Raw genomic sequence first — 15,686 nt, 5'->3', positions numbered from 1 at the left:
AATAACGAATCATTTAAAAAACATGTCATGTCAATCCGAGGAGGAAGTTTACAAGCCATGGAGATGCATTGAATCCTACCCTTTTTATAAGTGTCAGTCAATAAAAGGAAAAGTTACCTTTTTAAGCTTTTGTGGGGTTTTAAAATCAATATGCTGCTTAGTATTTATTTTTGTATTTATATGATATATTACATCTTGAAAGCACTAGCAAAGCTCCCTTTTGTTTGTTGATGTACAGTACAGGAGCTGTAAGTTCTCAGATCCCCCAATACTAAACACAGTCGATATTGCCAAAAGCTTCGGTATATTTTGGTGAAAAATTAGTTTGCTAGATATATGAAGATAAAGAATTGAAAAGTCAGAGATATCTCAGAGTTAAATTATGTTGATTCAGTTCTGAATGTTGGTTTCCCATTTTCAAACACTGATTGTGCTTCAATGTGTTTATCTGTCTGGGGCCTAGGTTAGCCCTCAGTGTTTCAAATTCTTGCAACAAAATGTTTTGCAGGTCAGAACAGAAATAACGTCGGGGAGTAGGAGCAGTCGGTAACAGTTTAACTATAGATATCCAGCAAGGCTATGTTTATACCAGGGAAACAGGACTCTGACCAGCTGTTCAGCACCATGTCGACTGAAGAGCAGATGTTTATTTTTTAACACTCAGAGCTGTCATCCGTATCACAGGAGTACTAGGGAGAAGCTTGCAAGCCCCAGAGACACGTACAGGTACATGCTAGCTGTCAATAAAAATCTCTGGCGCTAATAGGAAGGTGACAGACAGACGGTGCTGCTATTAAAATGAGTGTGACATTTGATCCTATAGTGGCAGTAAAATGTAAGACGATAGGAAGGAGAGCAGTGGACACGAATAAACTGTTTATGGCACTGAGATGATACATAACCTGCATTCTCCTTAATTAGAAGAAATATTGTGTGTTTGTGGCAGAATGTTGGACAGTTTGCCATGCTAATTGACAGGAATATTTTGCTGTCAAACTGTAAGCAATGTGAATATTGTCAGTATACTCAAAATATAGCATGTGACAGAAGAAAGCAGACTTCAGTTTACTGAATGTGACCAATATCTCCTTTCTGTCTTTCTTTCCTGCCTACATCCTTGTGATCACCTTAAAATTCAAAATTATTTTAATAAGCTGTCATGAAATTTCCTGTAATTTTCTTTTTTCAAAATAGTCAAGATTCAGCGCTACAAATGGGCCTTACAAATCAGGTAAGGATACAAATAATCAGGTGTGAAGCTTTTTTTTGTTAATTAATGCAATACATATATGCCAGTTTGAGAAAATTGTTTTTGTTTAAACATTCACTGCTATCCAGTTGTACAAAACACCAGGCAATAACATTTGAAAAGAAAAATAGGGGTGTCTGCTGGGTAGCTCTAGGGATCAGGGTTCAATTTTAGTCTGGGGAAACGAGTGTTTGCACATTGTTTTCCGTACAAATTTTCTCCAGGTGCTTTGATTGGCTGTCTGAAATTGTCTAAATTGTATTAACATAAATGGTTGATACTCATATTAAGAAACAATTAATGGGTTTATTCCATGCTGAAGAAGGCTCCGCAGCCGAAATGTTGTTTTTTCTTTCTTCTTTTTTTCAGCATGGAATAAACATATTACTTGTTCCTTTGCAGCCTAGGCGTGCTGATGCAGCTACCCACCTGATACTCATATTATATTTATATACAGCATGTAACTACTGATTCTGTCTGAACATGTCTTAAACATTTTGCACCGCACAATAGTAAGAAAATGTAATTAACTTCGAAACCCTTTGTCTTAGTGAGCTTCCCATTTCTGTATGTGCCGTCATTTAAAAAATAATTTTAGTGCTTTACCTTTTTATAGACATTTACAATGCTCTGAGAATTTGGAGAACAGGGACAGCAAGAAACGTCACAGGACAGCTATGCAGTATTTATCACTGACATTGACAAAATAAAGTTGTCATAATTAACCTTGATTATGAGAGGACTCATGTTATGGGACATCAGAATACAAATTTAATTGTGGAGGTATTTTGAAAAAAGCAATATACAGGTATTATAACAAATGAAAAGGAGTAAACATGCATTCTCAAGGAATAAAGACTTAATTTTGTGATGTAATGATTAAAGTCCTTTCTCACATTCTTTTTCAAATGGAGTGTCTAAGTGCAAGACTCATGTAGTTGTTGAGTTGTTGTAAATGAAAGTCTGTCTCTTGAATTATTAAAGATGACACTTTATGCATTTTTACCAGCCTGAGCTGTTAGTTTTTTTTTCTGTAGTTCTGCTGCCAGATTTCACAAACATTAGCAAGTCTCTAAAATTAATAATAAATCAAGCTGAATCTGCATTGATTGTCCCAGAAATAAGAAGCTTAGACAAGAAAGAAATGTGGAATTATTTCAAACTGGAAAAAATATAATTAGCACAGAAGAAGAACTTCTTCTACAATTAACAGAAAAACACACAAGCTGAACTGTGAGAGCATACTGTGAAGCAAATATGAAAACAGATATTTTTGGCATCAGTTAAGATGCCAGCAGTACAAATGATGATCAGATTTGGCTTTAAAGCTTAAGAGTCTTAACAGCCCTCATGCAGTTGTAGTGTCCATTAATCTGTCAGTAAACGGAGAGCAATGCATAACTCCTGGCAGAATGATAGAATGATAGAATGACCTACTGTTGTCTCCTACATGTGTGAACAGCAGGATTTACAGTGTGATACCTGAGTGTCATTCCCTCAGACTGCAAGGCAATAACAGCAACACTGAAAACTGTGTAAGATATGTAAGCATTTTACCAACAAAAACATTGACCTACAGTGACCTACACTTTTACCTGCCATGTAAGAGACAAATTATTGTATTAGAATGTTTTATAGTCACAGTGGCAGTTGTTAGCAGTGTTGCCTTGCAGTGCTGGGGCCCTGGGTTCAATTCCTGAGGTGCTATCTGTGTGGAGTCCTTCCTGTTTTCATATGGGCTTCCTCTGAGTGCTCTGGTTTCCACCAACACTGACAGTGTAAAGACATAAAGGTAGGTTAATTGGCTTCTAAATAAACTGGCCCTGGTGTGTGTGTTTGATTCTGTGTGCCCTGCGATGCACTGGCATCCCATCCAGGGTATATCCTGCCTTGTGCCCGTGGTTTGCTGGGATAGTCCACGGCCCCCTCGCAACCTCTTATTAGATAAAGCTGGTAGATAATAAATTAATAAACTTAAGTTTTATTTAGTTTAGCAAGAGATACTGTTTGCAGATAGCCTGTAACATTTCATTACACACTGAAAATGTATAATTTCAAATGATGAAATGGGTCCAGTTGAGTATAACACAGTGTTGTTGGCTTAGAGGTGGATATGTGAATTGTCTGATGCTTGAGCCATATTATTTATATAGGTAACAGTAATCCATCACTAGATGAGCTTAATTTGTTCCTCAAAAACTGCTTTGTAACATTAAAACTCATAACAGAAATTTAATTTCCATTACTTCCCTGTTTTATAATCTCCGATTGGCTCCAGAACTCAAAAATGTTTCCCGAACCATCCAAACTTCACCTTAACACAGCACAACTATGAGCAATAAAGTTCCTGTTCAGTTTCTCAAGTAAAATGCTTAAAGTCATTCGCTGATGCATAAACAATAGGAAGAAAAACATTTACACTCCTGCTTACTTATGATACAGTACATCATTACAGTTGTTAGAATAAACATGCTTAACACACAAGCCTTTATTATGAAAAAAAGTAAAAAAATTAATAAAAAATAAAAGGTACATTTGTCATCCAAAGAGGGAGAAAAGAAGAATCTCAGCAAAGCACTATGAGAGCTCTGCTCATATGAATGAAAACCTTCTCATTAGATGGAGTTTGTAATAAACGTTTAGGGGCGATGTCAGTAATTAGCAATCACTCCTGATGTCATTTCCTCTCCTAAAACACTATAAATAATCTACATGATCCCCATCTCTCTTCGTGCATCCCAGGTCAGCCCTCGGCCAAGCAGGGCAAGCTAAATTTTCACTAATCCTTTCAGGACACTTTATTCTTGAGTGTTGTTATTCCTAGTAAAATGAAAAAAAAACAGATGGGAATTACTACTATAAATGCAAACCTACTGTATATATTGGTTGCTCATACAGCAAGGGATTACTGTACACAGCAGAGAATAGAGTAAGGCCCAAGACAGAACTGTGTAGTTCTCTTCCTTAATTTTGTCCCTGTAATGGGACTGTAATGGACTGTAGGGTCTCCCACCTTGCGCCTGTTGCTCACCGGGATAGGCTCCAGCTCCCCCGTGACCCTGAATTGGATTAAGCGGTTAGAAAACACATGGATGGATAACACACATTATTTGCTATAGTGGAATCCTAGCCATATTTTGTTACTGTATGTTCCAAAGAGCAGCTGCTGGAGAATTCCTCAAACAGCTCACTCCAACTCATAGTATACAATTAAAAGCCCCTTGAGGGTAAATAGATACTTGTAACAGACATCAAAGCCATCAGTTGTGTTTTTGTCCCTGTGAAGTTGGGCTGAAGCAATAATGCAAGTCTTGTTGTCTGTATTTATCTCTGCCGCTTGTCATTTAAAGGCTCATTTCTGACACAAGTGAGAGATCTTTTTTATGCATATAAAATATAAATATGATATGAAGATATTCCCATCCATTTAGAGGTAACATAGTAATAACTACGATTGCACCCTAGGTAGGACTTGTTCAAAACAAATTAATTAAGATAATTTTAAAAAATAATACATCTTATTGTCTTATTTTGTCATTTTGTAAATAGTATAAATGTATTTTGCTGTCCTGTCTGTTCAAAGACAAGTTTGTCAGGCTTAGTCGTTATCTCAGCAAAACAGATTTCTGAAAAGACTTCTGTTTGACTTGAGATCTAAAGAAAAAAATCAGTGATAGAAAAAACAGGCGATCGAGCTTGTATCTCCTCAAAATCAACCTTTTGAGACATGTCCTACTGTATACCCTTGCTTCTTCCTCCCCTACTTACTGTACTGTCATTTCTGTCACCATTTCCCTTGATTCCTTTAAGCTCTTTCCCTTATTCCCTGAAGTTGCGTCTCTGTGAGAAAAAAGAGCACTATATGTCTTAATTCTGCTTCACTCATGGGGGATTGAACCATGCTAGACAAAGCTCCCAGCTCGTCCTCTGTATAACCCTACGACTCACCTCTTATTAACTCCAAGTGCTCTAATTTGTGCTCTTCACTGGCTACCATTTCTGCTGCTGTCCACTCTATGATTATCTTCCTTGTCAGTGACATTCTCCATCACTCTTCTTCATGCTGTCTCTAATACATTAATTACCCCTTGTCCTTTTTTATCATCTCTCTTCACACTCTGCTTGCCTGCTGGTTGAAATTTTCCTATGGTCTGCTCCTTACTGTAGAGAGTGCAAGAAATTCTGTGTAGGTTCATTTTCCGGAGAGCACCCAGGAAGACACACACAAGGTGTCTCTCCCATAGTGCTTTGAATCCAAGCCGTATTCCAGGAAGGTTTTAAAGTCTGGGTACAGCTCTGGTCCCTCTCTATTGCTGCCATGAATGGGTTTTTAGAACTAATCATTGAATATGCATTAGAACCTATACAAAATATTTCCACACACGGCACAATGGCTATTTCTAAAAAGGTAATTCCCGCCTTTCAGTTGTCTGTAAGTTTAGAACGCACTTAGTACAGCTCAAGAATAAACCCAGGTCCTGTCAGGTCCTAAATTACTGTACCATACCAACTCAGTATCATATCTTAAAGTAGTTCAGGTGGATAGCTGCGTCAGCATGTGTAGGCTGCTCACACCTGAAGAAGGCTCCGAAACGTTGTGCTTTCTTTTTTCTCTTTTCAGCATGGAATAAACCTATTACTTGTTCCATCATATCTTAAAGTCCTCTTGGTGAAACAATCTGCTTTTGAAAATTCCAAAGGTTCTCCATTAAAGCTGTAGGGGAAGCTCCTAAATTATAATCTCCAGTTTTCCCTGGCATTTTACCACTTGATACTGCCAACAGCAGGAGAACCTCACAAGCACCTTTCTTTCTTCTGCTGTATGCTATTATTATTTTCCTTAATCGACCTCTCATTTCATTTCACATTCATTATGTTCTAACCCTGCAACCCACTCGTTGCCAGTTTTTAAAATACACCTTCAATTTTAGCTTGGTGCATATCCCATTGTATTAGGTTTATGCTGTATCATGCCCCTGGTTAGAATTCATTCTTAATTCACAGTTACCTGTAAATTTATAGTGACACATTAATGCAACTGCATTTACGTTACTTTGGATAATGGAGTCTGCCAAAAGAAAATTTTATAACAAATTGTAATAATTTAAGAAACAAATGTAAAAGCCCAACAGAATATTTGCATGCACTGTATACTGTTGTTGACAGTGTGAAATTCAATATCCAACTATTTTGAAAATTGTCTGGTTTTGGTCATAACATTATAAAAGAGTTCTGTTGCTCTGCGTGGAGTTCCAAAGAAGAGTGACTGGAATAAACTCAGGACTAAAATGTCTGTCATGTACAGACAAGTTAATAAAACCTGATTGTTTTTAATGCAAGGGGAGCCAACACAGTTGGCAAAACCAGAAGATGCAAATTGGGTTTTTTTCAAAGTGGCCTCGGTTTTAAAGACCTCAGTTTGGTTTGTTTGCTTTGAAGCAATGCACTAATGTCCATTGAGGGAGTTGTTTTCTTGATTTGTTATTGTGTATCCTCGGGGCTGTTTTTATACTCTAATAATCAAGTTACACTATTTTTTAGGAATAGTGTGTCTAGCTACAGTATGTCTAGGTCTAGACATTTGTTACAATACAGACATTTCTCAGTAATTGCAGCCAAAGATGGGCTTCTGATTTCACATGTAGAATTTTACGTTTAAAGTACCTGCACTACTTGTACCTATATACTGTATAAACCCTTTCTTTTTCATCCTTTGAGAAAGTCAGAAGTAGTATTTTATACTTGTTTTGTAGTAAAAAAATACCTTCCTACACACAGCTCATTTCATATGGCAAATCTATAACCCTCACTCTTTGTTCATATTAATGTATGCAGTATTAAGCAAACTGACATTTTTAGGTGTTCTCAGCTTGGCTCATTTGACAATCAAACCTTGCTGTTCACTTTCCACATTAACTGGGCTGTACTGAGTGTTGGAAGTTCAAGAAAAATGTAAAATTGTAGCCACTGAGAGGTCGGACTGCTTGAAGCCAACTATCCCCCCATGTGGTGACTAACTCTTTTCATTCATGAATAGATAAGACAACAAGTGGACCTGGTTCAAGTTGTCAAAATCCTCAAAGGCCTTGACTAAATCAACCATGTGACTCAAAAGTGAAACATGAGCCAAAGGAAATGAGTGGAAACTGTGGAAGGGTATTTAAATGGGAACAAGAGGCAGATATGTTGTTGAAGCTGATACCCTGCGTTTTTCCAGAAACAGATGGTGTCATGCCCTCTGCAGCCAGAGGGCGCTCCTACTCTGTCCTGCCCCTAGTTTCCTTTGCTTTGCTGTCCTTCCTGTGTCTCTCTCTCTGCGGCTATATATTTCCGGGTCACTGACTCACCTTCGCTCAGCATCGACGTTCGGCTGTCCTGAGACCCGCCTAGCATCCAGGGGGCATTGGTTTCTATACGACTCCTGAACTGCTGAGCCTGGGCTAATCCCCTGTTCCGCCGCTACGCATATGGGTCTTTTTCCGCTCTCCTGCCTCTCCTCCGTTCGTCCCTTCAGACATCCGTGACAGAATGCTGAGCCTCCTACTGACCCCGCGAGTGGCGCTTTTTTGTTTTTCCGCAGTTTTTTTTTTCTTTTGGCTTTTTTTCCCTCTCAGCTATCCTATTCTAATCGCGGGATGCTTCTTCCGACTCTTGTGCCTGTGAGCAGGCTACGGCCTTGCTTTCCTCCGGTTGTCTTGCCGGCATCCGTGATTGAATGTTGAGCTGGCCCTCCTATCCTCATCGCTGGATGTTACTCCGGTCATCCGTGCCTGTGAGCGGGCCGTGTGCCTGGCTTTCTTGGGTTGTTCACTCCGATACCAGCGATAGGGTGGTGAGCCTTTTTCCTCTCCCATTCTAATTGCTGGACATCACCTTCCTGACATCCGTGCCTGTGAGCGGGCTGCGGGCTGGCTTTCCTCGGTTTGTCTTCTGCCGATATCAGATTAAGGTCAAGTAAGGTGACCACATATGAAAATTAAAATGAAAATTCTCCTGTGGTGAATCCCAGGTCACTCCCTGAAGTAATCTTACATTCTGTGGAAGTTTGCCAAATATTACACATGCTCAAATATGCAAAGAATTTTGCAGCCTTAAATACTCTGAAAGATACAGTTACACATGGCAACAGAAGCACTAACCACAAAAAGAAAAAGGGAAAGTGAAAACTGGTTTAATCAGTATAAGTTATTAGACCTTAAGAAAAGTTCTGTAGTTCTTGTAGAAATAGGTATTTCCCCCCATTTTACGTCTGCTGTCCCTGGTTATACTGGCCTCTTTGTCTCTGTTCTTTTATGAAGATTCAAAGAGTCCTACTTCAGAAATATATAAGAAGTCAAAATTATCCTTAAACTAGGATAGTTTATTATCTACACGCATTGCCACCACATGGTGACTTTGGACACATTTTAATAATTAATAATAATTCCTTACACTTATATAGCACCGTTCTGGACACTCCATCAAAACACTTTACAGGTAATGGGGACTCCCCTCCTCCAGTGATGAAGCCAATTCATAGATGAGGATTTTTAGGCCATGATTGGTACAGGGCAATGGAAAATTTTGCTAGGACACCAGGGTAACACCCCTACTCTTTTCAAGAAACACCCTGGCATTTTTAATGACCACAGAGAGTCAGGACCTTGGTTTTTCGTCTCATCCGAAGGACGGTGCCTTTTTACAGTATAGTGTCCCCTTCACTATATTGGGGTATTAGGACCCATACAGACAACTGTACAGTATATCTTTTCACTGTTATATTCCTATTCTCCCCCTTATTCTCCCTCACAGCTGAAGACACCTTCATTCATTCTTTTGTTCAATGTTGAATTAACCTCTGCCTGTTCCTTTGAAGCTTGGATGCTGATGAAGCTCCTGTCACAGACGTCCAAAGGGACTAACCGTGGGGAGCAGGAGAGCGGAAAAAGACCCATATGCGTAGCGGCGAGACGGGAAAAAGACCCGGGCTCATAGTGCAAAGAGTTCAGGAATGCCGTATTGAAACCTACGCCCTCAGGGAGCGGACGTGGGGCGCCCTGGTGCTAGGTGGGTCTCAGGACATCCGAACGTCAATGCTGAGCGAGGACAGAGTGCAAGACCAGGAAATATATAGCCCAAGGGAAAGAGAGGGACTGGAAGGACAGCAGACCGGAAACTAGGGACAGGACAGAGAAGGAGCGCCCTCTGGCTGCAGAGGGTGTGACAGCTCCCCTTTCTAATCTCTTCAAAAGACACAAGTTGTTTAAAGGATAAACAGTGAAAAGTTGGCAATGACTGCATGTAAGAAAGGTTAAAAACAAAAGGCATCCATTCAACTAAGCTAGCTCTTTTGGACGTTAGTAGTTAATTGATCTCATCCAACTGTGTGTTAAAAAAAGCCAGGATATCCTGTGTATAGAAAAGTACATCCTGCTTGTATAGATTCCTCTTGTGTCGTATGTTTAATTTTTACTGCTGATCCTGATTAAGTCAGCTGGATTGATTTTGTTGTTTGAGAATTTTGAATACTTGAATCAAATTCCTTTGTAGCCTTCTTTGTATAAAACAAAAATGTTGAGTTTATTGATCCTGTCAGCTCACGAATGTATCTAGTCGATGTTCTCTGGGGTGATTGTCCAGAAACAAAATCTTCATATGTAATGTAGTGACCAAAATTACTCACATTCTAATTCAGATTTTACTTGTGCACTGTACAATTTTAATGTGCTTGATTTAAAGTCTACATTTTTCACTATACATCTTAATATTATGATTGCCTTTTTATTACTTCCCCAAATTGTCTCGAAAACATAAATGAGGATGTACTGTAAATGATGTGTCAGCATAAAGACCTTTCTTGAAGCTCTGTGATGTGCATCTTATATTTATATATTAAAGTTTACCTATATGAAGGCAATAATCTGCACTATACTACTTCATTCTTTCATCTGCCAAGTGTTTGCTCAGTTTTGTCTTTTCGAAGTCCACAGTACAGTACATATCTCTTAGTATTCTTCTGTTTCTAAATCATCACTCTTGATTTACACTCTATAAAAACAAAACTGTTTTTTAAATTCAATCGATACAGCTCATTCAATGTAGTTTGACATATAAAGTATCATGTATTGTAATACTGAAGGGGCATTTTAGAATAAAGATGAATGAAATGTTATGATTATTTGAAAATGTTTTAAATCACCAGGGGTATTTATGTTCCAGTTCATGGAATTATAGTTCTGTCTATAAAATTGCAAACATGGTTGCAAATATCAACAAACATGACTAATTCTACCATTCAATTATGGGTACATATGTTCTGTGCACAATGTGTTACTTATTTGTTTAGAAAATGTGTTGAGAGCTAATCACAGTATACATTTTAATTGTATAGCATGCTTTAACATCAAAGCATGAGGATTATATCCAGTAAATACAAATAAGGTGTTATTATTGTTGGTTTCAGCACAATGTCCACGACTGATTGGATCTTGAGCAATAAAGTGGAACTGTATTCACGCTACTCACACTGGTGGTGAACTTGCTTGTGTGTGAAACACAGTAGGTATGTCTGGCACAACTGTCTTGGCAGTTTGTCACAGACAGAAGGGCGACTTCCAGAATGACAGAATGTCTGGGAGATACAGTAAGTGAGATGTCAGTGATCAGGCTTATAATAGCATGTGATGTCTTGTCGAGTGATAACAGCTCCAGCTTTAAAACCCCACATTTGAATCATGTCACTAAAAATGAGACATGCTGACATGAAAAAACTCCTTGGCTGCATCTGCACATGTTTTTGATTTTAGAGTAGCAGGTTTGCTTTCACTTTGCGGATCTGAGAGGGCCAGTGATCCTCTAGTTTTAACTAAATGTTATGGTACAGTGTGTGTGTGAGAAGTCATAAATGGTACAGTGTACCTGTGAGAGCCTGCATATTACTCTCAGATCACCTTTCACTCTAAATAAGTGATGGGCTTGCATCTTAAACATAATACTATTATAGTTTTGTTTTATCTCTGCTTTTAAGATATGTTTATGATCAAAACAATTTGTGGGTGATTAATAATCCCAGCCGAAAAGTCCAGGTTTTGTTCACTTGCAGGTTTTTAGTTCACTTACTAACTTGTGTAACATAATTGACTAAATAACTCACATTTTGAACTGTGTGTAAATTAAATTCATTAGCAGATGTCATGGAAATATACCTAAGGAAGCCACAAGAGAGAGTTCTCAACTGAGTAAGGTCTTTATTTCAATATTGCAGTATTGGGAGCCCTGCTGTCACTCTGCAGAGTGCATCAGAGACTCCACTTGCTACAGGCAGTACGGGCTTTTTATAAAGATGTTGTAATGCACTGGAAAAATACAGCACTTAGTCCCCATCTAATACTTCCCTTTCCTTAGGACCAGTAAAATAACAACATAGAAACGAAATAAGAAGCGCCTGACAAACTGTCTTCTGACAATCTGCATGTACAGTAACTCAGCAGTTACATCCTTGTTATATATTTTTCTAAAGCTATTTACATTTTAAGAATCAATTTACCCATTAGATTTCCATTTCACAGCATTACCAAATCTTTATCTGAAAATGAGGCAAAAGCTTGTGGTGAATTTATTTAGCATTTTCCGTGTTTCTGAACTTATATTATTTCTACGTAATTTCCTTTGCATCCTCTATCATCTTCTAATTCATTAAATCCTTTTTCTTTGCAGCAGAATAAATATTTTTTTTAACAATTTGAGGGTCCATATGGCACCAGACATTAACATTTATGCATTATGGTTGTCTATTGAAGGCTAGAATCTGTACAATCTTTAAAATATTATCTTTCAGCAGTTAGTGCATCATGCATTTATCCTTTGTAGTGTCACTCACAGTATGTAAACTAGTACAGCGGTCTTCCAGTAAACATGCTGTATTCCCCAATTCTATATAAAAAATAATGCAAAATGCACAAGTTGTCACTGTAGATTTTATCAATGATAACTGTTACATGGTTATCTTTCAGAAAATCATATGCAGTGTTTCAGAACTGGATGCCGACTGTGTCGATAATGTTAATATTGATGTTTGAATACAAAACCCCTCTGGAACAGTCATGTGGTGGTACTTGTTTACTTGAAAGCATCTGTTCATTTGTGCTGTGACAAATGCCCATAGACGTTAAGCTAATTTCAGAAAGCCAGCCTTTAAATAATTCTTTAAGGCATAAAGCCCAGTAATAAGAGTTCATTGACATACAAACAGTTCTGATAATCATATTATAGTAATACTGTACGTACATTAAAGAAGCTTAATTTTAGTACAGCTTGCCTCAGCCTTTTATAGGAGGAATGCAGGTAGTTTGTGCTAGTCTTTTTGAAGACTTTAAGTATTTAGTGCTCCATTTTCTAAGTCATCCTGAGCACACAGTATTTCTCTGTTCCTAAAGCTCTATTATACCATTTCTTTAGATTCTTGTAATATGGATTCTTGCTTTAATCAACTAAATAATTGATTAATGGAGAAGTTATTCACCCATTAAAGTAGTTATTGATCATCCAGATCTGTCTGAGTATGATGCTCTTCGCGTACAAATGGCCCCATTCACTGATGAGAACCACTTGTATCTATGGTAATAGTTTTACACAGTAGTTACAACTTCTTCATCATAAATTTAATTTAAATGTTATTAAATTTTAGCTGCAATGGTTTCTCTTCATCTCATAGTTGCAATATAACTTTTTGTGTTTAATGGAAATTACAATCCATTCATTTGTCATACGCATTCTTCTTAAATTAATAAAATTCAGGGTGGAAACTATTAATAATTTAGTGTTTAGCAGAAGACTTGAAACAAGCTCTCCAGCTATGTGGCCATAGTCTATAATATCGCTTCTTGTGAGAGACAGCTGGTAGAGACTGTGCGATCAGTTACCTACTAAAACCAAACCAACTAAGCTAAGTGGCTGGTTTGCATACTTTCTTATTTGAGAACTACTTCCTCGCATTCCTGAATGCTGAACTGGGACGCCTTCTGTGTGGTGTTTTTGTGAGGGTTTTCACTGGGTGCTGCAGTTTCCCTCCACCTTCCAAAGACATGTTGGCTAGGAAGAAAAGTGTTTCTAAATTGTCTGTGAGCGTGCTTGTGTCCATGTGCGTGCCTTGTGACATGCTGGCATCCTGTCCAGGTGCAGTTCCATCTTGCGTCCTCTGCTTCTGGAACGTGCTTCAAGTGGCCTAGACCCTTACCAGGAATAAGCAGCTTGGTGATAGCGAATGGTCATGTTTCTACTTAATTTTAGATGTGATTGATGAGTTTAGCTAGATAATTGCTTACACTTATAAGGTGCTTTTCTGGACACTCCACTCAAAGAGCTTTACAGGTCATGGGGTCTCCCCTCCACCACCACCAATGTTCAGCCCCACCTGCATGATGCGACAGTGCGTCAGTACGCTCACCACACACCAGCTCTCTGTGGGGAGGAGAACAGTGATGAGGCCAGTTCAGAGATGGGGATTATTAGGAGGTCATGATTGGTAAGGGTCAATGGGAAATTTGGCCAGGACCCCAGGGTAACATCTCTACTCTTTTTGAGAAACACCATGGGATTTTTAATGACCTCAGTTTTACATGCCAAAGGACAGCGCCTTTTAATAGTAAAGTGTCCATATCAACTATCCTGGGGCATTAGGACCCACACAGGCCGCAGGGTGAGCACCCCCTGCTGGCCCCACTAATACAACTTACAGCAGAATCCTTTGCTTTTCCCAGGAGTCTCCCATACTGACCAGGCTCACACTTGCTGAGCTTCAGTTGGTTGCTGGTTGTGAGCTGCAGGGTGAAGAATACTTTTTGAAGAAAGTATCCACGAGCATACCTGCAGCATTGTTGACAGGAAATACAACAAACCTGTTCTTGTTGTTTTTCAGGTGATTTATGCCCTGAACACCAAATGCGACGAGCACGACTCCTCGCTTCAGGCTCTGAAGGAGGCACACCAGGAAGAGATCGAGCAGATCATGGAGGAGACTCAGGAGAAGATCCTGAAGTACAAAAGCCAGGGGGAGGAGGAGACGGACCTGCACCAGCGCCTGCAGGCCATGGAGGAGACCCTGGAGCAGTATGAAAGGCTGAAGGACGAGGCGCTTACTGACTTTGAGACATACCGCCGACAGACTGAAGAACGGGAGCTGAAGTCCCAGACTGAGCATGCCGAGCGCATCATGGCCCTCTCCACAGAGATGGTGGACCTGAAGAAGGACTTCGAAGGCAAACTCCAGGCTCTCGCTGGACTAAAGGAGCAGCTGGAACAGGAGAAGGAGAAGGCCCAGGCCGAACTGGAGAGGACCAACCAGGAATCCCAGAGCCTGCAGGATGAGTGCCGGGAGCTACGTAGAAACAGCATGGGGGAGAGGAGCCGCTTGGAGGAGATGTGCCAGACCAGGACAAGAGCCCTGAGAGAGGAGCTGGAGCGGCTCAGGGCCGAGAGGCTCAGGCTGGCCGAAGAGTTTGAGCAGAAGGTGAGCAGCTTGAAGGCTGCTCACCAGGAGGAGCAGGAGTCCCTGAAGAGAACGCTGCAGCAGTCGCTGACCGACACGCTCACACAGTGGCAACAGAGGGAGCTGGAGCACAGGAACGCCATGCAGGCTTCTCTGCAGCAAAAGCTGAAGAGGATGGAGGGGGAGCTGGAAGCCAAAGGGCAGCAGCTAAACGAATGCAGGAGGCATTCTCTGAAATTACAGGACAGGATGCAGGTAGAACTATGCCAGGGCATGTGAACTAGAGCGTGCGGATTCACACTTTCCTTTAATATAAAATTATGTCTGTATAGTTAGCTGCTTCTTCAAATAATGAGAGCACTTTCATTGTTAGAATTGGCATTCTTGTCTTTTAGCGGTATTGCTGATACACATTTGTGGCATGTTTGTATTTCATTAGTGCTTCAGTTATTTTTTCTGACAGTACCTGGGCCCTTCTTCAAGTTTGATATGCAAAGGAAAATGTGAATTCACTTGAATGCTGATAGGCTTAATAACATCAAAAAGAATAATACATAAAAGGAAATACAAAACGTAAATATATAAGAAAAATAAATCCAGTATGAAGTTAGAATTTAGATAACTTTTTCACAAGATTTCAATTAATATGTCCGTGATACTTCCTGCAGTGCTTTGGTGTTTCAGGGACAGAATAAGGCCAGATGAAAAAGTGTTATGAAATGTTCAAAGATACTTCTTTGAAGACTTGGCCAAAGGGTTGTGGGAGTATGGAAGAGGCTATCCAGCTATGTTGGTGTAGTTGATATCCTGACTTCTTTCAGAAAACATCTGGTTGAGATTCTCTAATCAATTAACTACTAACTACTAAATAGGCTAGATAGGTTGAAAAGTCTGCTGTCTTTTGTAATCTGCTTTATGATCATTAGGTACAACAAATTAGATGTTCTGAAAAAACAATTATTATTTTGTACC

General features: G+C 39.4%; 1 protein-coding gene across 2 annotated transcripts in view; it reads left to right on the top strand.

The window, feature by feature from the left end:
* The window catches only part of fam184b (family with sequence similarity 184 member B), a 39,818-nt gene that overhangs the window by 6,160 nt on the left and 17,972 nt on the right, over nt 1-15,686 (top strand). For both annotated transcript variants that reach the window (XM_015343951.2, XM_015343953.2), the window contains exon 2: nt 14,145-14,969. In XM_015343951.2, coding sequence (XP_015199437.2) covers nt 14,145-14,969 — 825 coding nt within the window. The remainder of the gene's footprint in view (nt 1-14,144; nt 14,970-15,686) is intronic.

The sequence above is a fragment of the Lepisosteus oculatus genome, chromosome 1 (genome assembly GCF_040954835.1).
Source record: "Lepisosteus oculatus isolate fLepOcu1 chromosome 1, fLepOcu1.hap2, whole genome shotgun sequence".
Classification (NCBI taxonomy): domain Eukaryota; kingdom Metazoa; phylum Chordata; class Actinopteri; order Semionotiformes; family Lepisosteidae; genus Lepisosteus; species Lepisosteus oculatus.
Note: the sequence above shows the minus strand (reverse complement) of the source record. Positions and strands in the feature narration are given on the sequence as shown.